Genomic DNA, 27215 nt, shown 5'->3' on the forward strand with positions numbered 1-27215 from the left:
CGTTTCTGAAATGCCGATCAACAGACACCAACAACCAAGCCAAATTCAAAACGGTCAGATGCTGGGTTTGAATCCTAATCATGTATTCATTCCTAAATCCACTGAGTTGATGACATTTAATTTGCTGATTAGAAATTTGTATTACCAATCACTTCAACATTTGATCTAATTATTGAATTACAAACATGCAAGTAATGATTATAATTATATAGGATAATCTATAGGTCAATGTATGATAACATATAACCTGTTTATAACTGATGAACGAAAAAAAGGTCCTGTTCATTTCACTGAAAAGGTCAAATAACAGGTGTGTAACGATACATAGAAGTCACGGTTTGGTATGTACCTCAGTTTTGGGGTCATGGTTCAATATAGGTTTGATACAACAGGAATAAGCAACAAACACCCAGTGCCTGCCTTTTTATGTTTATATGCAGAAGTATTTTGCTGCAATCAGCTACAGAACTGAAAAGCTTTTTGTGATATAATTGTAAATAGAATAAAAAATAAAACTTAAAAAAAAAAAAAAAATCAGAGATTGTGCATTAAAATTTCACAGGTTAGGAAACAAAAACAACAGAAAAAACATGAATTGTGCATTAAATTTAGGATTCAATAAAATTCAAAATTCATTCATTCATTCATTTATTTTCTTTTCAGCTTAGTCCCTTAATTATTCTGAGGTCGCCACAGTGGAATGAACCGCCAACTTATCCAGCATATGTTTAACGCAGCGGATGTCATTCCTGCTGCAACCCATCACTGGCAAACATCCATACATTTTCATTCCTTACACATACACCATGGACAATTTAGCTGACCCAATTCACCTACCACATGTCTTTGGACTTTTGGGGGAAACCGGAGTACCCGGAGGAAACCTGCATGAACACGGGGAGAACATGCAAACTCCACACAGAAATGCCAACTGAACCAGTGTCTTTCTTGCTGTGAGGTGATTGTGCTACCCACTGCGCCTCTGTGATGCCCACAAAACTGAATTCTCAATTATTGAAAAGATCTGCTATAAATGCAGAAGAAAACTCTTGTTCAATCACTGCTCTTGTGCACGTCTATAAAGGGACACAGATTGGGTTATGTTCACACGATTGTCTTATATTTCCATTGTTTTTCTATGCAAACATGCTTGAAGAATATGTATGAGCATTATACTATATTGTATTTAGCAGCGACTTGCACTTGAAAGTTGTTTTTTTTTAGACACTGTGCCAAGATCAATGTCAGCTCCAAGCAGTGGACAAATCAGAAAAACTCGGAGGCATGAAAACGCTTTTATTTAATGGCAACATGGCAGAACGCCCCCTGAACGCTCCATCTCACACTTTCATTTGATGATTCGGTATGAAAACATGTACAGTTACACCCCTAGCAAATAAGTAAATTAATAAATATTTAAAGAAAAAAGCACACTAAATTTTGAATGGCCCTGAAAAATCTCTTAGGTACACTTTTTGAAAAGCCATCAAACCAAACTATATATCCAAATGAAAAAAAAACATAACTGAGTCAATGATTTCCGAATTATTCAGTCTTCCTCAAAGTTCAGAACTGATGAGACTTGAAAACCTTTTACTCTGCAAACAACCTCAGTATTTAAATGTCTAAGCCACTTGACTGAAGTTCGGCACTGTAAATTTATAACTCTAAACAATATCCCAAGACGGCATCGAAACTAATGAAGAATGTTGGCACTGAGGTTTAGAAAAGATATGACCTTGAATTACTAAGAGCTACTTCACTAAACTACTTCATAAGAAATTAATTATAGTTTAGAGAGTCAACCAGACTGTGAGGACTAGCAAACTATCTATGATACAAAACAGTAGACATCATTGACCTTCCTACACTTCATACTGTTCCAACTCGATACAAGGCAGCCTACTTATATCCTTAACAGCTCATGTCGTTGGTTATTACGTTCAGTTTCCAGCCTGGGGGAAGATAAGTTTGGCAGCTGAGTCACTTACAGTCATAGCTGGTGGGTATTACTAACTATAACAGCCTGTGTACTATTCTGTTTATGGCCACAGAAATGACAAAAACACAAGAAACCTCGTTATAATAATGAATTGTGCTGTTGTACACTTTAAAAGACCTTGCAATCCCTCGCTAAAAGCCATGAAAAGTATGTTTTTCTATCCATTCATGTCAGCTGGTGTCAAAGAAAATGACTGCGACCTCTGCCTCTCTTATTAGAAACTTTGAGGAACCAATTTAGAGTTCAAGAATCATTTGTAGTTCTCGTCATTCAGCAAGGACATCATCCTTATCCAGGAACTCAACAAACCAGCTGATCTACAGCATGTACTAGATGTATTGATCATTACTAAGTGGTTGGTTTTGTTTGCTTACTCTAGAGCTCTCGAAATCATACCGGTTCTTCCCACATTCACAGGAGAGGAGAATGTGATGAAACGAACCCTGACCCACCTCGCCGTTTCCACAGAAACACCACAGGGTGAAATCAATTACAGATCCCTCTCAAATTAACGTTAATCACACAGCCTTGTCTCGCTCGCAAGCATAACACGAAAAAAGGCGCTGTCGCTGCTTCAGTCCTGCCACAATACATTTGATCACAACACTTCAAATGAGGGAATTTAAATAAATCTTTCTAGATTTAATGAAAATCATTGAAACACACCGACAAACAGCACGGCCTGCATCGAGCAATCTGCTCCTGAATTGGGTTCTGGATGAAGTCACATTCCTGCAGTATATATTTTACAAATGATAAATATGAGGCTATTAGCTATTGTTAAAGCTATTAGCTTTTGTGTTGAGGCAAGAGTTAGGGCTTCACTATTAGTTGAAAAAAGATCATGATCTCGATTAGACTCTACATACAATCTTAATTCTGCTTTTCTATGATTCAACCTATTATAATTTCAAGGTCAGGAGAGAAGCGTTAAGGCAGTCGCATTAGTCTTTACACTGTTTTATACATTGTTCAGAAACATGGACTACTTCAAATAGTGTCACATACTGTATTCATAGGGTAAAAAGTCATTTCTGTCTTAATGTAATGACGTATTCTCGGCGAAATCACACGCACTGTTGGTTTACTACCAAGAGTGATGTCTACTTTAGTGAACAGAACCTGCATAGTCTGTGAATAACAAGTAATAATGTTGTAAATAATGTTTAGTTTGTTGCACAGAGCAATTGTTTTGGAGCCGTGAAGGAAGTATGATTTTTCATGCATGTTTTTTCCTAAAAGTGACGGCAGCCATGACATGAGCGCGCTCGGCAGTGAAAGTGCAACCGAATGAACACATCATTTAAATGATTATACCGCATTTTAGAGTTAAGATTACAACAAGCATTTGATGTTTTTTTTTCATAGCAAACGCAGTGTTGTGCATGGAAATAAATGTTTACTGGTTCTGTATAATTACTCTAGCCTATATAACAGACCCGCTAGTTTTTGGTCCAGCAAAATTTGTAATTGAAACGTTATTGATCTCATAAAACATCCAATTCCAAACCATGTAATCAAATTATATTTATATCAGTTTGCAAGTATTGTTTTACATGACTCATAGATGTTGCATACCCAGCGCATGTGATGTATTTGAGTGTCTCTCAAAAACGACATCTCACCTGCGCCCTCACAATCATTGCATTACATGAGAGGAGGGCAATTGTTTTGCAGCCTGTGCAGTAAGCAGATGCACATGAAGCGCAAGTGTTTTACATGTGAAGTCAGTGCAAAGATAGGATTAGACATACTGTGGTGCAAACCGGGTGTTTTGTGTGTTCAACGCACTTCATACTGCAAAATAAAGTTAGAGCAACGAATATCTAACAAACGAAGCAGTGGAACAGACAGAACAGCAAGCAGCTTACAATGATGGAGATTGGTTTAAGAATGACGGCCACTGGATGTTACCGAAATGAGGGACATTTTTGCTTTACATGTATTGCTGATATTATGATCTACGTAAAATCGATAAATGTTTTCGTTTAAACTTTTCCCTGCAGTTAACAAGAGAAAGCGCTTACGGCGATCCATGCTTTAAGCAGGGGAAGTCCTAACGCATGTCCTGAGTGAGGTAGCCTACATGATGTCAGATGCTCTAAGGAGCGAAATTTGAGAGAAAGTAAGATCGTGGATACAAATAAGTAAGACAACCTTTTTTGGCCCTAATGTTGTAGATATTGGCTGCGTCCAAAACCGCCTACTACTCAGTAGGTACAGCATTTGAATTTAAACGTACTACTTACTACGTACTACCGTTAGAAAAGTACGCTCTATACAGTATGAACGTGAAAAGTATGAATGGTATTCGGACGTACTACAGCCGTCATTTTGTCATGGTCACGTGAACCTACATGCGTCAATTACGTCGCTTTAATCCCACTCATGAATTCGCTCGCGGACCATCATGGGATAGCGCAGCGTGCATGGGATGCGCACTTCAGAATCTCGCCGGAAGTAGTAGTAGTCATCCGGGTACTTCTCGCATACTGATTTTCGAATTCTATGAATTCAGACATACTACTCGGCTCGCATACTGATTTTAGCGTACTATATAGTATGGAAGTATGCAGTTTCGGACGCAGTCCTTGTCTTGACAAGAGACCAAAATAAAGAAGCTTTATTTTTATGATTTGTGTCATTGTGTCAGATTGCACACATAGGTTACCTAATACCTAATACTATCGTAAATCATATAACATTTTCTATATTCATATATATGTTTTGTAATCAGAAAAATGTCCGCAAACTTGTTGTTTTATCATGTTTGAGATTAACAACATTAATAGGCTACTCATACTAACCTTTATTTTACATCTACAGAATAATGACAACATCGTGATTTTAAGCAAAAAAGTGAATCTTATTTTAGCCAGAATCATGTAGCCCCAGCAAGAGTTTTGCTGAAACACAGGTAATGTACTTTAGAAGTTTAGCCATGTCATCTGGAATGACAAACATTAAGTAATATAATTCTCTACCAGCCTTTTCAAACAGATAACACTTTCTGTACATGATCCCAGGTATTACCATGGCAAACAGAGTTGTTACATATATAAATATATAGCTCAATACTGTAAATTGTTAAATAATCATTGCATTTCTAAAGCTGTGCTAATGGAGTAATGGCAAATGTGACGACATCTCTCTCTTCTGAGTGCTATAATCATAAGTCTCTTTGTATTTGTATGTCCCTAACACAATATTATCCACCTATTATGACTTTTGCTTCTGAGAACCTTGGAAATGAGAAAAAAGTCCATCAAAGATCCATAATGGATGATAACAGCGAACATGCAGAGTAAGAACTTTTGCTGTGTAATGTGCAGTGCTGTTAGACAGGCACACCTCATTATGCGGCAGTCCAGCAGCACTAAAGATGGGGATCTTCTGGCCACGAGCGATACTGTTCATGCCATCAATAGCAGAGATGCCAGTCTGGATCATCTCCTCTGGGTAGATACGACACTGTGGGTTGATGGGCTGACCTAAAAACAGTCAAAGGGAGAACAGTGATGACTCATGAACAGGAACTCCTGCTCACATTAAAGGTACATCTTCTGTTTTTTTAAAGAAGAAAAGAGAGGACTAATGGAAGAAAGATTCTCTCGAGCTAAAACACATCCACATTGACCGCTCATGGCAAAAGTTAAAGGCTTCTATTGTACAGTAGGAAAATGTTTTCTCCGTGCAGCATATAAGCACGTCAAAAACTGTTTGGAGTGGTGTGACCTTGAGGCCTGATCAACCTTTTATAACGGCCCGTCTTATCCATTGGGCTCATTCAAATGCTGCTCTGAATTGCTATTGTATACCTTTGATAGCTCAAAAGATCACCTTTGCCATTTCAGCTTAGCAGAGATCAGGGTCATGAGGTCAGTGAATGGCTTAAAAAGCACACAAAAACTCCCATTCAACCTCTCTAAATATTCAAATGCCAACAAAGCGACATTTTTAGCAGTTATGAACATATTCTAGCGTGCTGGCCCTTCAATTAAACCAGAGAAAATCTAATGAAAGCATCATTAAGTGTAAAAACAATGGGGATGTTTACGTTTGCTGGGGGTAGACTAATTGTTAATTAGCAAGATATGCTGTTAAAAACTAATCCTTGTACAAACATTAAAAATAGCATAAAAAGCTTGGTTTCATTCAAAATAGACTCAGCTAATTAGATCACAGTATTCCTCATTCAACTATACGTCTCTTAAGAAGACACTTGTTCCTATCTAAAGTTTAAAAGAAGAAAGTTCCTTACCCATGATGTCCAAATAGTCCTCAGCTAGAACAGTAGGACCCCTGTCAATGGGTTTACCTGACCCGTTGAAGACACGTCCTGAAATAAATAGACATACGCAGTGATTACGAAGAATCACATGAGCACTGATTAATCATAAGCATTGAGCATAAGTTACCAAGCATGTCTTCAGACACTGGTGTGCGCAGGATGTCACCGGTGAACTCGCAGGCTGTCTTCTTAGCATCAATACCCGAGGTTCCTTCAAAAACCTGATGGACGCAAAATGGCGATATTTTTACTTATGATTTGAACTAATCTTTACTTGTGCAATCAATGATGTGTACTAAACAAATATATATATAGAGAACTGTTGCATTCTGAATGAGAACTTTTTTTTATTGGAATTAATTAATTAATTATGTAGATTTATTTGTTTATTTATTTATTCATTCATTCATTTATTTATTCATTTATTAAATAACTTTTTTGTTTGTTTGTTTGTTTGTTTGTTTATTCATTCATTCATTCATTCATTTGACATGGACATCACAATTACACTGGACAACCGAATGCATTTGTTTAAGTGTTTTAGCAGACTTGATAACTCTCAACACCTGTCCATGTGAGGTTTGACATAAAATGAAAATAAAATATGAACATATAAACAACATTATAATTCTTCAACAAAAAATTGCTGTAAGGCTAATTGAAAGGCGGCAAGATCAAACAAACTAATAGTAAAGTATTTGTGTAAACACTGCCGTTTTGTTTTCAACATTTTTTTTAGTACACTACTAAAAACATTAATATTACTTTCTAATTTTGAGACTAGCAGGTAAATCATTCCACAATTTGGCTCCCTTAATAGAGAAAACAGATTGACCAAAAGAGGTCTTACATTTTGATACAAGAGTCACCATTAGCAGTTGCTTGTGTGACTCTGAGAGGTGGCTACTGATTAGATCAGAAGCATTGGAACATGATTATTTAAACATTTTTAAAAAATGTGATTGCACTTGCCTGAACGACAGCTTTGGTGCCGATGACCTCCAGAACCTGCCCGCTCCTCTTGGTCCCATCAGGAAGGGTAAGATGCACAATCTCTGCGTAACGTGGGAACTAAATAAGGGCAATGAAGACAGATGAAGATGAGGATTGATATATGCTACCATATGAAGAAATTATTTTTTGTATAGTAATTAATACTTTTGTTCAGCATTAGGTTAAAAGTGACAGATGAAACTTGAAGAGTTTAACTAATACTGTACAAATAAATTCAAGATCAAAAATGGTCAATAACTTACTAAAAAATATGTAAAAAATGTTTTATAGCTTTCACAGAAAAATATAAATTATGTTCAACCAAATAAATAAATAAAATTAAAATAAAATATATAAAAAGAATAAAATAAAACCAGGATTGGTTTAAGGATTAGATTGTTTGCAATTTCTAAAAAGAGAATAACATTTTTTACAAATAAATGTAGCCATGATGAGAAAAAAGGAATTATCATTTTTGAATTATTATTAATAAACTATAATATTATTAATTATTATTATTATTATTATTAAACTTGTATTAATCCTAAAGTTTTGAATGGTTGTGCATTTTGTGTAAATGAATAATATATATATATATATATATATATATATATATATATATATATATATATATATATATATATATATATATATATATATATATATTCTAAAATCTAATCTTTAAAACATTTAGGTGTACAATAGTCATTCCTACATATATCAACGAATATTTTTACATGTATATCATCTTTTAAAAAAAAATTCACATTTGAAATATTTTGACTTTTAAAGATTTGAACATTGAAAGGTGCAAAAGAAAAATCCACAAGCCACTGCCATTTAAAAATAAAATATAAATGAAATAAAACTAAATATAAATGAAATAAAACAAAAAATAATCTGGATTGTTTTAGATATTGGAGTCCTCAAAATGTTTTAAAAAGATGAACACATCTTTTTTTTTACAAATAAAAGTAGCCATGATAAGAATAATGGAAATAATAGTTAATAATGTCATTATTATTGTTATTATAAAACTTTTATTAATGCTTAAGTTTTGAATGGTTGATCATTTTATGTAATTTATGTAACATTTTTCAATAACATTTGTTATTATTTTAATGTTTTATAAATAAGTTACAATTAGTCACATTATGCATTGTCATTTAAAAATAACAAAAAAACAAACAAACAAACAAACAAACTTATAACAAAAGACAAAATCAAATCTCTTATATTTTTACGTCATTTTTAAACACAAAAAAGTTCTTACTTTGACATTGTCCAAAATAACCAGTGGCCCATTCACACCAGACACAGTAGTGTAGGCTGAGGAAGACAAGAACGACACAAAAATGTAAAACCACACACAAAAAACCTTTTCAAAACTATCTGCACTGCAAAGAATAGTATAAAAGACCTCAAAATTAATAGCAAAATTTACACCTTCAATTTGCATTTTTATTAGACCCTTTGAGATGCCCCTGAATAGTAAACATGCAATTACTAAACAGATATATGTGACTTTTATTGATTCTAGGTTGCTGCTGCATGCCTTTTTGACAGCCACGAGTTCAGACACACACATACACACGCACACACAAACATATACCAACCCCAAGCACTAGCTGTGACCAATAAAGTGCATGAAATTTGCTACAAAAGCCCACAATCACATGGAAATGAAGACTCTTTCTCTTGACACCTGTGCATCTAATTGTACACAGTGACCTTTACTGGAGTATTCTAAATGGCTTTCATAAATTTCCATGTCCAAATGTCAGGGCTAGAAGAACATAGTTAGCACATTCAAGGTGGCTTTTTCGGCAGATGTCACGATGGGGGAGACGACATCTTCACTCTGTTCCATGAGGGACAATTACTTGGCTCAGACTATGGTAATTTATGATGCTTCCAGGTGCCCGGAAAGTCACATACAGCCTATATAAACAATTACATTCATTTTAAGAAGACAGGATGAACCATCTTTGGGTTGAACAGAGCAGGGACAGAAGAGACACTGTTTTCTTCCATCATGAGTAGGGTTCATGTGGTTCCTGAATCACTCTTGGACACATTGTCTTTAATAAAAGTATGACGCAGAAGTTGAGCTTAGTAGTACGCCCAAAATATAACGTCAGAAATGTCACAAGTGTGGAAAAAAATTCTACAAATTTTTGAGTGAGTCTTGAAGTTTGATAAACGTGAACAAGCTAACAGTGAAATGACAAACATACATGCGTTTCGTATTGTAACGTATCGCATGTTTTATGTACTGCCATGTCAGCATTTCAGGCTATTTTCATGGCAAAACAAACAATTAAGAAAACAAGTATAATAAATAAAATATAAATCAGAAAACAGGGCGACATGGTGGCTCAGTGGTTAGCACTGTCGCCTCACAGCAAGAAGGTCGCTGGTTCAAGTCTTGACTGGGTCATTTGGCACTTCTGTGTGGAGGTTGCATGTTCTCCCCATGTTCGTGTGGGTTTTCTCTGGGTGTTTCAGTTTCCCCCACAGTCTAAAGACATGCGCTATAGGTGAACTGAATTAACTAAACTGTCCGTAGTGGATGGGTATGTGTCTGAATGACAGTGTATTGGTGCTTCCCAATACTGGGTTGCAGCTAGAAGGGCATCTGCTGTATAAAACATATGCCAGAATAGTTGGCATGAATGAACGAATGAATGAATATTATTAAAACAAAAACTTTTTCTGGCAAATATTTTAATATGAGCTGCTTGTTTATCTCTTAATTACAAAATTAAAAAGAGCAATTCTGTGCAAACGTTAACTTTGCCATAAAAAATTTGGTTTTCACCAAAATATGGAAACCGTTTATGGGTTTTTTGGGTAAGCAAATATTTTACAGTACTTTAGAAATACACAAAAATGTATCCGTTAATGTTTTTTTTAACTATTCTATTTGATTTAACAAAGTTACACAAGTGGCAATTTCACATCCATAATGGAGAGATGTCGCATCCATAACGTCATTTTTTTCCTCATAAATGTGAAAACATGAAATGAAATAAAATCAATCATTTTTGTTAAATAGAGAGCCAACTCGTATCCTTTTGATTAATATTGTTTCTTTTGGGTTGTGCAGTTTAATTCACAGAATTTCTACAAAGTATGTTGTATACTGTAAGCCAACAGACTTTTTTGTCACATCCATAACGCATGTTTATTTTCCTCATTTAAAGTACAAAACATGTTTACGGATTGATATTTTTATGGTCTCGTAACTCTGTGGTTAGTTGTTCTGGAAAATAGAAACTAAAGTTTCAATATAATGTTAACGTATACTTTCGATGAAAATTTATGTTTTGAGTTTTTACTGCAAATGTCACATCCATAACACTGGAACTGCTCAAAACTAAAATGTGGTGAGAAAACAGCAGTTAAGTAAGGACATGCCTAGTTTACCACTTTTTTGCACTTTTGATAAATTAGCAAAATAATAGTTCATTGCAGGCCAAAACCAATATTATTGATTAAAAGTGATGTTCAGACAGAGGTTGAGCATCCTTTGACTACATTTGTTCTCTTTAAAAGGGAAATACTTAGATTTACTATAAATACTATAGATTTATACATTAGGCAAATACTTTTTTTATTTCTTTTTATTTTATTTATTCACTGTTCTGTCATTTATTTTCAATTATTACTAATGTTTAAATGGCAAAAACTTTTCACTTATTTTTAAGTCCAAATAGAAATGGAGTATTGTTTGTTTTTATTATCATTTTGTGCTGTATTATTTGGTTACTAAGCATCAATAAATAACACTTTAAAATATAAGGAGTTTTCATGATTTTCTGAACTAGTATTGTTTTGAAATTAGTGAATGCATAATAATCTTGATAACCATGAAACCGTGATTTTTCCTCAGACTTTAATCGTGCAACTAAAATCTATAAATTGTATCCCTTAAAGAATTTGATGCTAGATACTCAGCCTGATCTCACAAAGAAACGTGAGTATTTTACGTTTTGTCAGTTTAGTTGCTAATTCGTATGAATTCTTACGAGTTCAGTCGTACAAAAATGAACGGTTTTAAAAAAGAGGCGTGGCACCCAACCCAACCCCTAACGTCATTGGGAGATGCGCAAATCGTACTAAATTGTACGAATTAAATCATACAAATTCATACGAATTAGCCACTAAATCAAAAAGTAACGAATTGCCGTGAGATTGCGTTGAGATTTTACATTTAAATCTGTGCATGACATGAGATTTATTTATTTTTGTTTTTAGAGCACTGAGAATATGTATCTGCTGAATGCAGTATAAGCGATCAGATTGATTATTAGTGTTTTGAATAACTTGTTTTGCACTAGGCTGACATCATGAACTCCCATTACCTTTTCCTACTAATTTTCTTTTCATTTTCTATTTTTGCTGTTTGTTCAAACGACTTATTCAAAATGAACTTAAACAACGCAATTCAGAAGATTTTGTGGGAAAAAATATTTTTTTATGTTCAATGCCCTTAAATTGGTTACATTAACTTAATTGATTTGTGTTGGGACAACATGAATGAATTGTGTAGAGCCCTGCATTTTCTCCAGTGTAATACACTCACAAAAATAACATTTGTTGTTTGTTCAAACTACTTATTTAAAATGAGCTGAAACAACACAATCCTTGAGGGTTGTTTGGAGACAACTTAAATGTTTTATGTTCAATCAACTAAGGGCTGAACAACATATCATTTGAGTATCGATATCGTAATGCGTGTATCCACAATAGTCACATCGCAGGAGTTAATTACAGATGAAAAGACAAAAATATTATTACAATATTTTTATTTTACCGTTGATATCTGAATATCTGTAGGTCATTTGAAAACTGTTAGACACCCCAGAAAGCCATTAAGCACAATTTATTAATTAATTTTGGCTCTGTCATACTTATATTAGCTTGTAATTTCTTATATTTTATGCAGAGGTACTGTATAAAAAAAGACTTGATCATTCCAGTCAATCTAAATTTATGAATAATCTATTCAAATCATAAGGCAAAAATATATTCCTATAGCAAAATATATCAAAGCAAAACAAAATATTGCAATGTCAGATTGTTTCAATATAGTTCAGTCCTAAATAAACCTATCTTAATTCATTTATGTTGTCCCAACACAAATCGATTGTGTGAAACCCAGTATTGTATGTAAATATTTGGAACAGTCTGTTTTAGAAATTAAGGCATCTGTTAGAATCATTATGAATATGATTATTTATTTATTTTCTTTTTGGCCTAATCTATATATTAAATAAGGGTTGCCATGAAGAATGGACCGCCAACTTATGCATGATTATTACAGTATAATATCATAAATGAAGCAAATATTTGTAACATTTAAAAAGCAGACTTTTTTTTTCTTCTAATAAGGACCAACAGAGTTTTTTTTTTTTCCAGGCTGCAGGTGCATGATCAGGGTGGGCTGGCCGTCATTAGGAGCAGAAGGCGTGGTCTCATACTTTGGCCTTTTACTTTGCATGGGAAAACATTAGCCGTCCTGTCACTGGAGCCAATTTGGTGTGTGTCCTTTCACTTTGTTTCAGCGTGCGTGTATGTGTGTGTGTGTGTGTGTGTGAAAGAGCGAGATGGTGCACGCTAGATGGAGAAGAGTCAGCTTTGTCTGCTCTGGGTCGTCCATCACGCCTCAGTGTGTCGGTTTTGTGTGTCCCGTCAGACTGTGGTCTGATATCAAAGGCTGAAGGAAATGAGAATGGACTGTCTCTAACGCTCAGCACAGCAGCCCCGCGGGGAGCAGACACTATGCCACTAATTAGGCTTCAGACGGCAGAATCATTTGTCAATGCGCTATTGCAGTTTCCCACACATACACACACACACCTGCAAACTGTGACTTTCCTTATTGGTGGAGGAGAAAAGAGACTAAACTTTGGTTCTATTCTTTTCTACTTATGGCTTTATATTCATTTTACTTTACATTTTTATGATAAAAAGTGTACTTGAGTAAAAAAGGAAGAACTGTGCCATTATAGGTGCACAAATCCCAAATCCCTCTATGAAAATTGAGCACAAGATATTCTAATGTCTAGTGATAATTTATAATTGAGTTATTATGTATGACAGTTGCTTAATAACAGATGTGTGTTGCTGCCCTGTGATTCATTCATACTGTACACAGGATAAAAAAAGTTGAGCTAATGTTAAAAGGTCAGTAAATGTTTTGTAAAATGTCTTATGTTTACCAAGGTTGCATAAGAAAAAGTTAAAATGGTGCTAATACTAAATTAATGTCCCAATGTTATTCTCCTTTAGGGAAGTAAAAAAGTAATAATAAAAAAATTGGTGCTTTGCATAACCTGAGTTTGTTTACTCTGAGTTCTATAATGTGTATATGTAAAAATAGGCCTGTCACAATAAGCAATATATTGACTTATCGCACAATACACGGACATGATCTCAATCATTTTTTGGTGAAGCAATACATAATATATGCAATCCCATCATAAAAAAAAACATTTTTTATGTCAGTATGCTTAAAAAAACACTGTAGTATTTACTATAATGTACTTTAGTGTATTTTCATGTCACTTTCTAACAACTGAAAATAGATCTGGTAGCAGATATCGCAGCCTGTTACTTTGTACCTTGCACTTTTTTGAAATGTGTTATTATTTACTTATGCATGTTCACATTCTGATTCAAATGCCTAAATGTTAAATGACTATATTTATATGAAATAATCCTATAAATAAAATATGATGTGTTCTTTGGAAAAGTGTACTTGCCTCGTGATGATATCATAGTCACTCTGGCATCATATAATGATGAGTGGCATAAAATGATCCTAAAATGACAATGATATCATTTAATATGTTTTGGTGCAATATATCATACAATAAAAAATAATTATCGTGACAGGCCCATGTGGAAATCCTTCATGTTGTATATGCACTGTTTGATTTGGTGGAAGTGTAATGAAACTTGAAATAACGTGTTATTTTATTGTTTATAATTCAGATTTGTTTTTGTATTTTTTTTGTTATTTTGTTTTATTTTGTTGATGGTCTGATTTGGTGGAATGAATTAAGTTATGGTTGGGGACTTTAATTATGACACACAGATTACACAGCCTACCGGATATATGACGCATATAGTAATTGACATAAAGGCAGCAAAGCATACCAGGCATAGAACGCTATGTAAAACACGAGAACAAGGCACGGGTATACAACTAATTCAGAGATTATTAGTTTTAGCGCCTGGTTTAAGAGATAACACTGCATCTCGCATTTTAAATTAAGTTTTTTGTTTTAGGATTTAAAATGTTGTTCATGCATTTTATTGATGACAGCTGGATTCGGTCACATGATCCTTCAGAAATTGTTCTATATATGCTGATTTGATGCTTAAAACATTTGTGCAGCATTATAGTTTTGATTACTTGAATAAATAAAAACATTTTAAAAAGAAATGAAAAAGAAATGTTTGGTAACAAATCATTAGTGTTCTCTTTGATTGAATTACATCCTTGCCAGGTAAAAGATGTGCGTTTCTTCTTAAAAAAAGAGAAAAATATATACATTGCCATGCTGTTTTTCTTTTTAACATGTGAAATATTTAATACTATTTTCATGAAATCTAATAAAAATACTTGTTTGTTTTTAAATGTTAAAATCTTTTTTGAAAATAATTAGGCTCTTCTAAAAGTATTTTGACAGTCAATTCCCAATAAAACCTTTACCTGCCACTTCAATTAACTCAATAATTGATTTATATTTTAATAGAGTTATCCAAAATCCCATTCAATCAGTACTGCTGATATTACAATTGATGAAATGAAATAAATGAACAGATTAAAATGTTCTCTGGCATCTGGTATACTAATGTTCACATTTTTTTTAAATAATAAAAGAAGAAAAATCGCACACATACACACAAAAAGATATTAGCTGTGCAGGTGAAAGACTTGAGCTGCCATTATTATGATTCCCTGAGTGACACGTCTTCCCTAAATAAATGATTAGTCTCATAATTGCTGTTATTACGGTGAAAGAAAAACAGTAGTCAAAACGCCCCAACACTGAATATTCGCTCTCTCAAAACACACAAAAACACACAGACGCATTCGGCAAATTCGCGAACACACTAAAATGCATGCTTCCTGCAAATTCCATCATTTTTCAAGACATTATGGCTCTTCCTTCCCTCCATCCTTTCTGCTTCAGCCCAGACAAATTGCAGTATGTGCTTCACAGGGAGGTGCTTATAAAATGGATTTAATAGCTACACTTACCCTACAAATTGCCCATATGTTTCAAAAGAGATACATATGTCTATTTACTGAGAGGTGATCATAATTACGAGGCTGGAAAATTGCGGCCATATAATTGTACATCAACCCCTTAAAAGTCTCTCGAACGCAACACAAACTGCTAATGGAAAACAGCTAGGAGCTGAAATCTTTACTCAAACAAAGCTCATGACATGTTCCGATATTGTGCACAACATTAGACAAACGCTAAACGAAGGCACGCAGGTGCTAATCTGCTCCTCCAAAGCAGAACGCCGCTTTTCCTTTAGTCAAAACAACGAAGGCGAGAATTAACATTCGTTACGTCTAAATACGAGCAGCATAAACCGTGCGGCCGAGAGAAGAAAAAAATAATTGCTTATTTAAACAAAACAACACAAAGACGATGAAACAACCCTGCCGAACCATGAGCCAATCGTCTTCCAGCTCTGTGATGAAGATGGCGGCCCACTTCAACTGCACACACAGAGGATTCAGTGCCGCATAAGAGGCCTTGTAAAATAAAGATTAAAAAATGGCTATACATTCACATGGTGTGAAGTAGCAACATTTCCCATTAGGCTTGAAAAACTTTCCCCACCCCTCCCAGGACACTTGAGTTTGAGTGCGTCGGTCCGAAGGCTAGGCATGCAACACCAGCGCGGGTCAACATGAGGCCTGTGGAGCTGCCAGGCCCTTTTGTGCGCCGAGATGTTAATTGGTTCTAATCCGGCGGTAGAAGCTGTTTTGGTAGCCTGACCCCACGCCCTGAAGGACACCTTGGTGTGAAATACTAAAGAGCCCATTCAAGTGGTGCTGAAAGGAGGCATGGAGCATTCCAACACATTTCCATTTCTACTGTGAAAGAGAAGCGCTGACGGTGAGAGGTGGGGGGGATTCACTGGGACGGTCGTTTTTCGGGCCAGTCGGTAGCGTTGCGCTGAAACTGAATTAACGGTACAAAAGCGCAGGCAAAGGTGCCAGGCTTCCCTCATTCATGCACATCCTCCTTGCGTTTCTTCTTTTTCTTTTTTTTCTTTTTGCTGAGCATCCACACGGTGTTTCCCACAAGACGCTGTAAAAGAGAGCGCTAATTGCCCCATGTTTGGGATCAGATGGACACAAATGCAACTGTCATTAAACAGACAAACAAGGCTCACACAATTCTGCCATGACACCCGCTAAACTTACCCTGCAAGGCCCACATATTTAGATTTGAGAATGAATTCCCAGACTTTGGATGTCTTTGATACTGTAACTAAAAAAGACTGTTTACGTTGAATGAAAGCACTATTCCAACGCAATCTCAAGGCAATTCGATTTAGTGGCGAATTCGTATGTCTTTGTACAATCTTATTCGTACATTTTGTTACAATTTGTACATTGCATAATGATGGTTGAGTTTAAGAAAACACCTCCTTTTAAAAGTCATATGATTTTTACAAATGGCATATGAATTCGTATGAAGTAGCCATGATAGTTATTTTATTTTAGTAACGTTTCTTAGTGAGGGCTGTCTATTCTGATATAGGGCCTATAAGTTTTCGATGATGCTAAAAAAATGTTGATGTAATTGCAGAATCTACTCAAAGAACAAAAAACACTAAATTGGCTCAATTGAACTGAAGTTCATGAAATTTTGTAAATTGTGTATAAATAAATCAAAAGTAGCACTGTATATCTAATCAAATCATGATGCAGGCAAGTGTTTATAAATCTTCATATCATGTACATATACAGTAATCAGCATAAATGAGTATGCCTGGTTTTGGAAATGAATATTTTTATTCATTTCTACATGAATATAGGTCATATATTTTGGTGCATTTAAACAAAACATACTTCTTAAATATAAGATAATTATTAAAATATCATTTTAGTCACCGAACATCTTTACAAATAGAAAGATAATACATTTAAATTCAAGCAAAATATTGAAATAAAACAAAATTTCAACAACATTATTTTTTGTTTCTCTTTATTTTTGCTTTTTTCAAAAATACATTTTTAAATATCTTTCCCTAACACATAAATTTGAGCTACTAATTTCTGGACTGTTATTGTAAACCAGGGATCACCAAACTTGTTCCTGAAGGTCCAGTGTCCTGCAGATTTTGGCTCCAACCCTTATCAAACACACCAGAACAAGCTAATCAAGGTCCTACTAGGTATACTTGAAACATCCAGGTAGGTGTGTTGAGGCAAGTTGGAGCTAAACCCTGCAGGGCACCAGACCTCCATGAACGAGATTGGTGACCCCTGTTGTAAACTATTTGGTTAGATATAAGCTCCAGATTTGGCTTTGTTACTGACTAATCTAATATATACGCACAAATATAATATTGTAAAGCGTCCTATAGAAAATATTAACTTAAATATAAACTTCTTTTTAAAAGGACAAAGCTGCTCTTGTATAAATTAATTTTAACAGGAACACAATTTGACAATTTAATATTTCATAAAATATAAAAAAAAAATCACAACTTGAAAAGCAATTTGTTTTTAATTTAATTTGTCATCATTTCAATTTATTTGACATATTTTAGATTTCTAAAAGGAAGTGGGATATTATTACTATTATGATTAATCTCATACTAACTAACTACCCATATTTTAAATTAATATCCATTTTGTGAAGCAAGGACAAATACTTGAACCTCATTATGATCTAAAACAGTCAAGAGTCATGTTCTAAAATGCTGACAGACAAATACAAAAAAAGTAAAGAAAAGACTCTGCATTCGTGCATTTAGATTGCTTCTTGGGAGAGGACATTAAATTAGACCCAAACAGACCTGTTGGCAATACCCTAGAATCACATTCATAATTTGGAGACATGTTTTGAGATGACACCTCTGCTTTCTGACTGAGAGAATAATGAACAGACTGTTTAAGCTGTATGAGTGAGCAAATGTTCAATAGTGAAATTAACCAAATCACCTGCCAAAACACTACAAATGACTCTGTGGACAAAATTTAATACAGACCTACATAAACGACACGAACCATAGATGCCATGCTTTAGATTAAACACACATTAGCACATTTGTGTGAAAATAAAAATGATTTTCATGACAATAATTGCAGCCGCGGTACAGAAAAGACATGAAACTGCTACTCAACTTTACCCCTATTCAGAAACACGCTGAACATTGAATAAATATTTAAAAATATATATGTTGGACACGATAAACTGCTTTTTGGGGGAAAATAAAACAGAAACGTTGGATGACCAATAGATAGGCGTATGAAAGACAGTGAATCAGAGCTCACAGGGGACCTTGATGGTATTCTCTCAGACTTCAATGCTAACAGAGGGAATCCAATTATTGCAGTGAGAGCACAATGTGCTACACATTCAAAAGGCCAGGTTTTTTTCTTGATGTAGTGGACTACATATTATAAACTGAGCAAAAGATGATGAATAAATGTATAAATAATTAATACCAGGAATAAGATATTGTTTCGAGGGCCTTCATGACTACACACAAAATGCATTATTGCTTGCTTGAACAACTCAAAGGCATCAGCTACTTAAATATGAACCCAAGAAGAACCTTTGACTAAGTCACTGCGAATCAAAAGTTACAGAAGCGAAAAGAAAAAGGCATTCAGATTTTGAGTGTTAGCCAAATAAAATGATAATTAATTGATGAATTGTATTTATCAAGATGCTTCAAAGCAAGCTTTTCATTCAGGTCAGGGCTATTTTTAAAGAATTGTTTCAGAGATTCTGTCTGAAATATTAAGACATTAGCCTAAATAGCATGAGAGAAAAGAAATTAAGCTATCAAACGCTACCAAACATACAAAATAAACAATAGTCAGGAAGACCTGTATGCTACACACAGTCAGTCTGCTAAATACAGACGCACACACAATCGTGGCTGTTCATCTGTCCTAACAAAGACCTCCACAGTGATGACACCCCCATCAAACAGGAATGCTTTTAACCCCACAGGTAGAGGCAGAGGCTGTAACGGAGGACTCCCCACACGCATGCACTGATTGGGTCGTGTGTAATCAGACGTGTGTGAGTGAGTGTGTATGTGCGTTTGTGTGTGTTGGGGGGGGGTCGGGGGAGCAGTAATCTGTGTGTGTTTCCTGGCGGGATGCAGACTGAAGGGGTGACAGCTAAACTGAGACAGCTGGTTAACCCCGCAGCCTCTCGAGGAGAGGTGGCAAAGTGGTGCAGTTACAATAGATCGAAACAGCCGTAATGTTACTGCAACAGTTTGAGAGTGATTTGCAGGGACAGACGGGCTTTCGCCCCAACGCTGCCTAGCAACAGATCTATAACAAAAAAAAAGTCCAGAGCGGGCCCCTTATGATGGACAAAGTTTACACTGTTTGTCATATTTCAAATTCGTGTTGATTCAGTGGCGTACTTTGATATTAAGGACATTTTAGGAGTTTTGAATACCACGAGTCTGTCATATCGCAAAATATTGATGATATTTAGTAAAACTACAATTTATATTTAAAGTTTAACCATGTATTAGAATAATTACTTTATTTACAAGTAAAACACTGAGCACTAAAATGAGAAGAACTTCATAGACCACTTTTTGTGTTTCCATCATGTAATTGAAAGACTACAAAGCTAAATAATTATCCATAAAATTAAAGCATTAAAAATATTTTGAATATTACATTAATTGTGAATTATTTAAATAATTATACAACTTAAAATCAAACATTTTAGAATTTTTATAATTCTAAATCAATGGAAAAACAAAAAGGTGATAAAATTTTATCATAATTTTAAGAAAACCAGCCTTGTGATGTCTATATATTGACATTTGGTATATTTATATTATTTAAATTATATTGCTCATATTCATTTAAATAAATGCAAATATCATGAGGTAAACGACAATATTTTCATTACATATTTTAATAAACGCAACATACCATATGTGTTTAAAGACAGTAAACCATAAATCAAAATGTGTGTGAAACTATTATATTGATATTTGGTATATTTATATTTATTGTGGTTTATATTATATCACTCATATTTATTTAGATGAAGGGAAATATAATGACGTAAACAATGATTTTCCACTGCATATTTTGATAAACGCGACATACTGCATGCATTTACAGACAGTAAATTGTAAATCAAAAAGTGTGTCAATGTATTATATTGATATTTTGTATATTTTTATTATTTTGACAACGGTATGAATGATATCGCTTATATTTATTTAGATAACTGAAAATATTATGAGGTAAACAATGATATTTACATTACATATTTTGATAAATGCAACATACCATATGCTTTTAAAGACAGTAAACTGTAAATCAAAATGTGTGTAAAAGTATTATATTGATATTTGGTAAATTTATATTATATTTATTGTGGTATGAATTATATTACTTCTAATAATTTAGGTAAATGAAAATATTATGAGGTATTCAATGATATTTCCAATACATATTTTGATAAACTAACATAGCACATGCGTTTAAAGACAGTAATCTGTAAATCAAAAAGTGTGTCAAAGTATTATATTGATATTTAGTATAGCTATATTATATTTATTATGCTATGAATTAGATCACTCATATTCGTTTAGATAAGTGGAAATATCATGAGGTAAACAATGATATTTTCATTAGATATTTTGATAAACGCAACATACCGTGTGCGTTTAAAGACAGTAAACCGTAAATCAAAAAGCGTGTCATACATTATGTGACATGCATAATGGAATAAAAAGGTTTTTTCTTCCTATTCAATTTAGGTAGCCCATAATTTTACATACTTGGATACTATTTTTGAAAGTCGACTGTTCTATACTCGTCTTTCATTTACTTTTCTTTGATGGCAAGATGAAGTCGAACGCCCACCTCGGGCTTTCTTTTTCACTGTCACGACAATTGATTAATTACAGGCGGACAAAAGGATTAGCAACAGGAAACAGTGGATAAAATAAAGGAGGGCTGTGACATCTGAAAGATTTGTTTATAACCATGTCATTACGGGTAATTGTTTCTTCACAGAAATACCATTACCGTGCTGAATGTCTTTTCAGCACATTTAAACGTCTATTCAGCATTAAAACAAAGCGAATAGACAGTCTGGGTTAATTGCTTTTGTTGCAAATGACGTGATTAAGACAAAAAAGGCCTCGGCGTCTACGAGAAAAGATGAATGCGCTGTACGTTTACTTTGTTTGTTTGTTTCTTCAGGCATCTTGGAAATCTGACTGGGCACAAGCATGCTAACAAATTACTTAAACACATCAGCCGACGTTTACGTGTTGGGGAACAGAAGATAAAACACACACACACACAAATTGTAATTGAATTGCAAATATTCGATGTACTTTAAATCTGCATTTTCTACATACCAAACATTTCGCAACATTCTTTGCAACTTCTGCCATTTCAATAACCTCAATATTAGTTTTTTTCAAATCAGAGACTTAAAAAAAAACTTTAAACTTGAAGGTCTTTTCACCATGTTTTTCATCCTGCTTTATAAAGGACAAAGAAGGGACCAATCAGACCCGTGCTGACGGACACGGCCTTTCGACTGGGATGCTGCAAGGACTCATGGGTGCAGATCTGTGTGTTTGCCTTCCCATCAGTCTTCATTGCCTTCAATCACAGCCCACTATCAGCATGCACTCTGCCACTGATGAGGCACAAAATGGTGCTGCTATCTGGCATGCCTACATTAGCGAGTTTTTTTTTTTTTTTTTTTAACAGTGCGATGGGGGGGCGTTTCAGATCGGGGGTCTTTACGCATGCAGCGTCTTTGGCTTTCAGAAGGGAAGGCTTCAATTCTTCCATTAAGTCATTTATTTTCTTCCTGGTTTGCTAAGAGGCTTTTAGCCTGAGCTTTCCTTTGACACTTTTCGAAAAAAAAAAGGAGAAACAGGCTACCTGTGCTCCTCTGTGGGACAGTGTGTTTTGAGGTCTAAATTAATGAGATTTACAGTGAATAACATCAATAATACACATGAAGGGGGAAAAAATGAGAGAAAGATGCCAGACGAGCAGTAATTTTAGGAAGGTTCTCCATTAAAGGGGTAAACAAAATTAACTACTCAAGTGCTGAAACATCATACACAAGAGTCAAATTATGTTATCGAAGAGATGCCGGCAACACATTATGACTGCGGCATCATCTGATGTTTCAGCAGGTTAAATGCAGGATTTTGAGCGGAGGAAACAAACACACACGAAACAAAACATTGATTGTCTTTTCTTTTTTCTTTTTTAAATCTACAACAGCAACAAATGTGCACATCAAAGATAAAAGTGGAAAAATGTTGGGTGATGATCATTTACTGAGTCTCAGTCTGAATATTTGACTCATAGGATGTCTACTACCTCTTAAAAAAGAAGAAACAAACACTTCCTCTGCAATTTAAGTAGTGCTAGCTCACTTCCAAAAGCCATGCTGTAAAAAAAGTGTTTGTGATTTCAACTGTAAAAATCTGTAACCTGGTTAACAGCAAGTTTCCTTAATTTATACTGTGAATTACCACAAATTTGCTTTTCCAGAATTCCCTGCATTACACTTCAGTTTTTATGTTTTTTGTTGTTGTTGAAAATACTATGGTTCTTTTTATTTTAGTTTTTCTTGTTGTTTCACGAACATTAGAGTAGTATATTAAATCTAATGTTGATATATGATGTTTATTGCATTACTTTAATATTGTGTTACCATGATGGTGTGTAGTAGTTGTGTGAATGTCACTGAGTGTCTTCTATTTATTAGTGGGATTCTCTGCCTGTGGAATAGTTGTTTGTGATGAGCTTTGGTTCATCATATGACTTTCCTATTCACACCTGCTTATGGTTGTGCTTTCTGTCCGTTTAACAAAGTTAAGTTCAAAACATTGGTGTATGACAAATAAAAAAATACAAAATATGGTAATTTACTGCAAAACAATTGTGTTCCTACTGTATTTTTATCAGTTAACAGCTGCCATTTTTAACTGTAAATTGTTTAAGTTTTTACAGTGCAGTATATCATTCAAATTCTTTATATCAGTAAGATTTATTTTTTAAAGCAACAATAATTAATAGCCAACATTTACATAAAAATGCACTAAATGGATCAGAACTAATGTCAAGGAATTAATAGATTTCTACAGCCTAATTGCACAAGAAAAATTATTTATTTTTCCTAAAATATTTGCTTGTCTGTCAGTTTAGTGGCTAATTCATTCAGTCCTACAAAAATGTAAGATTTTTAAAAGGAGGCATAGCACCCAACCCCGCCCCTAAATACAACCAGGGTATGAGGAAATCGTACTAAATTGTACGAATTAGATGGTATGAGTTTAGCCACTAAATCAAAAAGGTATGAATTGCCATGAGATCACGATGGATATCTTACCAAAAATAAATGCTGTTCTTTTATACTTTGTTCACCAAACATCCTGAATTGTTTTACAGATACAATATTCTTTTGAAATAATTTTAAACATTTAAACTGTACAACCTTTTACTGGTTATTCATCTGTATTAAATAATTTATAAATCAGGGGTCACCAACCCTGTTCCTGGAGAGCTACCTTCCTGCAGAATTCAGTCCCAACCCTGATTAAACACACCTGAACCAATTAATAGTACCTAAAGCAGCACTTGATAATTACAAACAGGTGCGTTTGGTCAGGGTTGCAACTGAAATGTGCAGGAAGGTAGCTCTCCAGGAACAGGGTTGGTGACCCCTGTTATAAATACAGCCTTGGTATATAGGCCTACATATTCTTTTAAGAACATTTTTAAAATGCACAGTAAACACTAAACCTTTCAATGATACTTTGAGTGAAAAAAACTAAAATCAATGAAGGAAAACACACAATGGCGCAACTGGAATACAAAACTATGGTCATCAGCAGTTTCAAACTTCCTCCGTTTGAACAATGATTTCAACTCACAGGGTTTTCCTTATTTTACAAGAGTTAGGTTGACTAATCTAAAAATGTCATGAAATACAGTTAAATTTCATTTCTATGTGCCAATGACAAATTAAATTGTGCTTTTTCAACACTTACAATGTTAAGTTTCAGAAGCCATAACTCACACTGCGTTTTGTCCAATGAAAAGCTCAAAAACGAGAACCCCCCTCCCAACAGCACTATCTGCAACCAAGCAGCAAATCACGTTCATGGCAATGTTTTTACTTAATATGAAACATGTCAACACAAGGGGGGGAAACTGTGCTTTTCATATTGTTTTAAACAATTTGTGATGTGCTATTAGGTTGCATCTGACAAGGCAAACAAGTTGACAACAAAACCCTTGACAAGAAATGGAAATGACAAGAGTCAGACTGAAAGAGGCTGAACACAAAAAGTCAATTTGAATTGACATGATGGAAAAGGATGAAAAGCACTCCTCACAGTAGCCCATATTTCTGATGGACTAAAGCAGCATGAGCAAATTCAAAGATAGATCGGAACCAGTGATGGATTCACATGTCACTGTAAAATTAGAGGCTGGCAAACAAAAGCTTGTATTACTGTTAATTAACATTCAAGCAGAATGATTATGAAAAATGTTATTCTCCTATTCACGATTCTAGCCACAGAAAAAAATGATGAAAAACTGCAGTTTATTTGAATTAAACGATTATTATTAATCATTTAAAATAAGACTATACAATCTACTAACAAAAGGCTGTAAATTAGTTGAATGCAAATGTAACAGTGTCATTACGGTTTTCTAAAGGTTCTAGTCACAATTTAGAGGCTGCAAGAAATTGACAGGGTTTAAAGGGAAATTTCTAAAATTAAATTATGATAATTTATTACATTTTTATTATTAAATAATCTGATTAATTTCATAATTGTAATATTCAAAAAAGTGACTATTATTAACTTAATCAATGATTTGAAAATAAATAAATAAAATTCCATTTTACTTCATAAAAACTAATTACAAAAACAAATACACAATAGTAAAGTATGAAACTATAATAATACTTAAAGGAATTATGTATAAAATGTAGTTCAGGTAAATAAATCCACAAATAAATTAATTAATAGAAAAAAGATACAGTGTGGTTTTACAGAAACCGTTATTTCTTTTATATAACTTTTCTAATATTTTTGATTTTTAACAATGGCTTTAACATATTAGAATGTTTCTAGACAAAGATGACCATATTTAGGGTTCTGTTGCATCAAAAAGATAACATCTTAAACAACTTTTCAGTTAGAAAAAAAGTCACATGATGTGTGTGAGGCTGAGGGTTCCTAGTTGAGCATGATTCACCAGCTCAGCTGGGTGTCACGTGATCATGTCACATGAGAGGGATCATCACTCCATCTGTCTCTCTCTGTATGCATTTGAGTGAAAATCAAAAACTAAATAATAAAAACAGTCCATTGACCAAAATATACAGGCCGAAGTTAAATATTTGCTATGGAGTTGGTCATGCTCTCGATTTTAAACAATTGTAGACAAATAAATCATTCATAGATGATGTCTTTAAACACTCACACACAACTGTAAAATGCCATTTATAAACAATCCATAACAAAAAATGAAGAATTTACTGTAGCTTTTGATAAACATTTAAGTTTAAATAAAAACCTGATATGCATATCAGCAATCAACTGTAGCCCTTATTAGCAAGCTAGCATGCATAAACAATCGCTTCAACCTTCAAAGACACCAAAGGTTATTCGCTTTCTAGCTTAAATAAGCTTACAAATTGCAAGTATTTATGTTTTCTTACACTTTGGCGGTTCAAGAAATGAGTAAAATAAACAAAAGAGGCGATCGATTTCATATAAACATCTCAGCCGACTGTTAGCATGACAGTTGTGCTACATTCACTTGAATCTGACATTCGACAACACAAGCAATACATGATTATATACTGGACAAACACACCAATGTCTAGGCTTTGTTTAACACCTGATTACACACAAAATGCTAACTAAAGTGCAGTGCAGATAGAGAAACGCCAGATGTGTTCGTGCAGTCAGATGTCTATGAATGAAAGGTGACCTGAACTCACTCAGTCTGGGCTGGGAGATGTAGTTTCTGACCACGGCTTGAGCGTGTTGTCGTGCCGCCGCTTCGGGGCCATTTAGATCCACGGGCCGGTTCGCTACTAACGTCGACATTGTTGTTGTTTTAGTTAAATTAAATTATACGGTCTATGTGTAAACAGCTGAGCAGTGAGCAGAGATGAACAGCCGGAGTCATATGACACCGTGAACAGGAAATAACACTCGTGCACGCCCACGTAAAAGACGTGTGCGTAGCAGTTCACTAGCGCGTGCATGTAGTCGAGAGCGCCCATAAAAAGGTAATCGTTTCCACGAATTTACACATTTGAGTCTCATGACCAGGGGTGGCCAAACTTTTTCTTGTGAAGGGTCAAAATCATACTTGTTTTAGAGGGTGGGCCAAGGGTAAATAAACCAGGCTATAGCATTAAAGCTCCCATAGCAATTTCCTAATTAATTAATATAGAAAAATAAATAGAAAATATACTTCTATTGTATTAATAATTATAATTTTTTTTTTATATTTTATAATGAACTTCTTACAATAAAAACTTAAACAAACGTTTATTATAACACAATGGTGTTCAATGCTAAATACACAAGTCAGTCTGAACCTGCCTTTAAATTTAGGTTTAAATTAAAAAGTTAACAATAAACGAG

General features: G+C 34.3%; 1 protein-coding gene across 1 annotated transcript in view; it reads right to left on the reverse strand.

The window, feature by feature from the left end:
• Positions 1-26766, reverse strand: part of atp6v1ba (ATPase, H+ transporting, lysosomal, V1 subunit B, member a) — a 46203-nt gene extending 19437 nt beyond the window's left edge. Inside the window, 6 exon segments of the mRNA NM_182878.1 lie at positions 5354-5493; positions 6264-6341; positions 6421-6514; positions 7266-7364; positions 8560-8615; positions 26561-26766. Of these exon segments, the coding sequence (NP_878298.1) occupies positions 5354-5493; positions 6264-6341; positions 6421-6514; positions 7266-7364; positions 8560-8615; positions 26561-26669 (576 nt within the window). The 5' untranslated portion in view covers positions 26670-26766.
• Positions 26767-27215: the final 449 nt, after the last annotated feature.

The sequence above is a fragment of the Danio rerio genome, chromosome 17 (assembly GCF_052040795.2).
Source record: "Danio rerio strain M-AB ecotype USA chromosome 17, GRCz13ab, whole genome shotgun sequence".
NCBI lineage: Eukaryota > Metazoa > Chordata > Actinopteri > Cypriniformes > Danionidae > Danio > Danio rerio.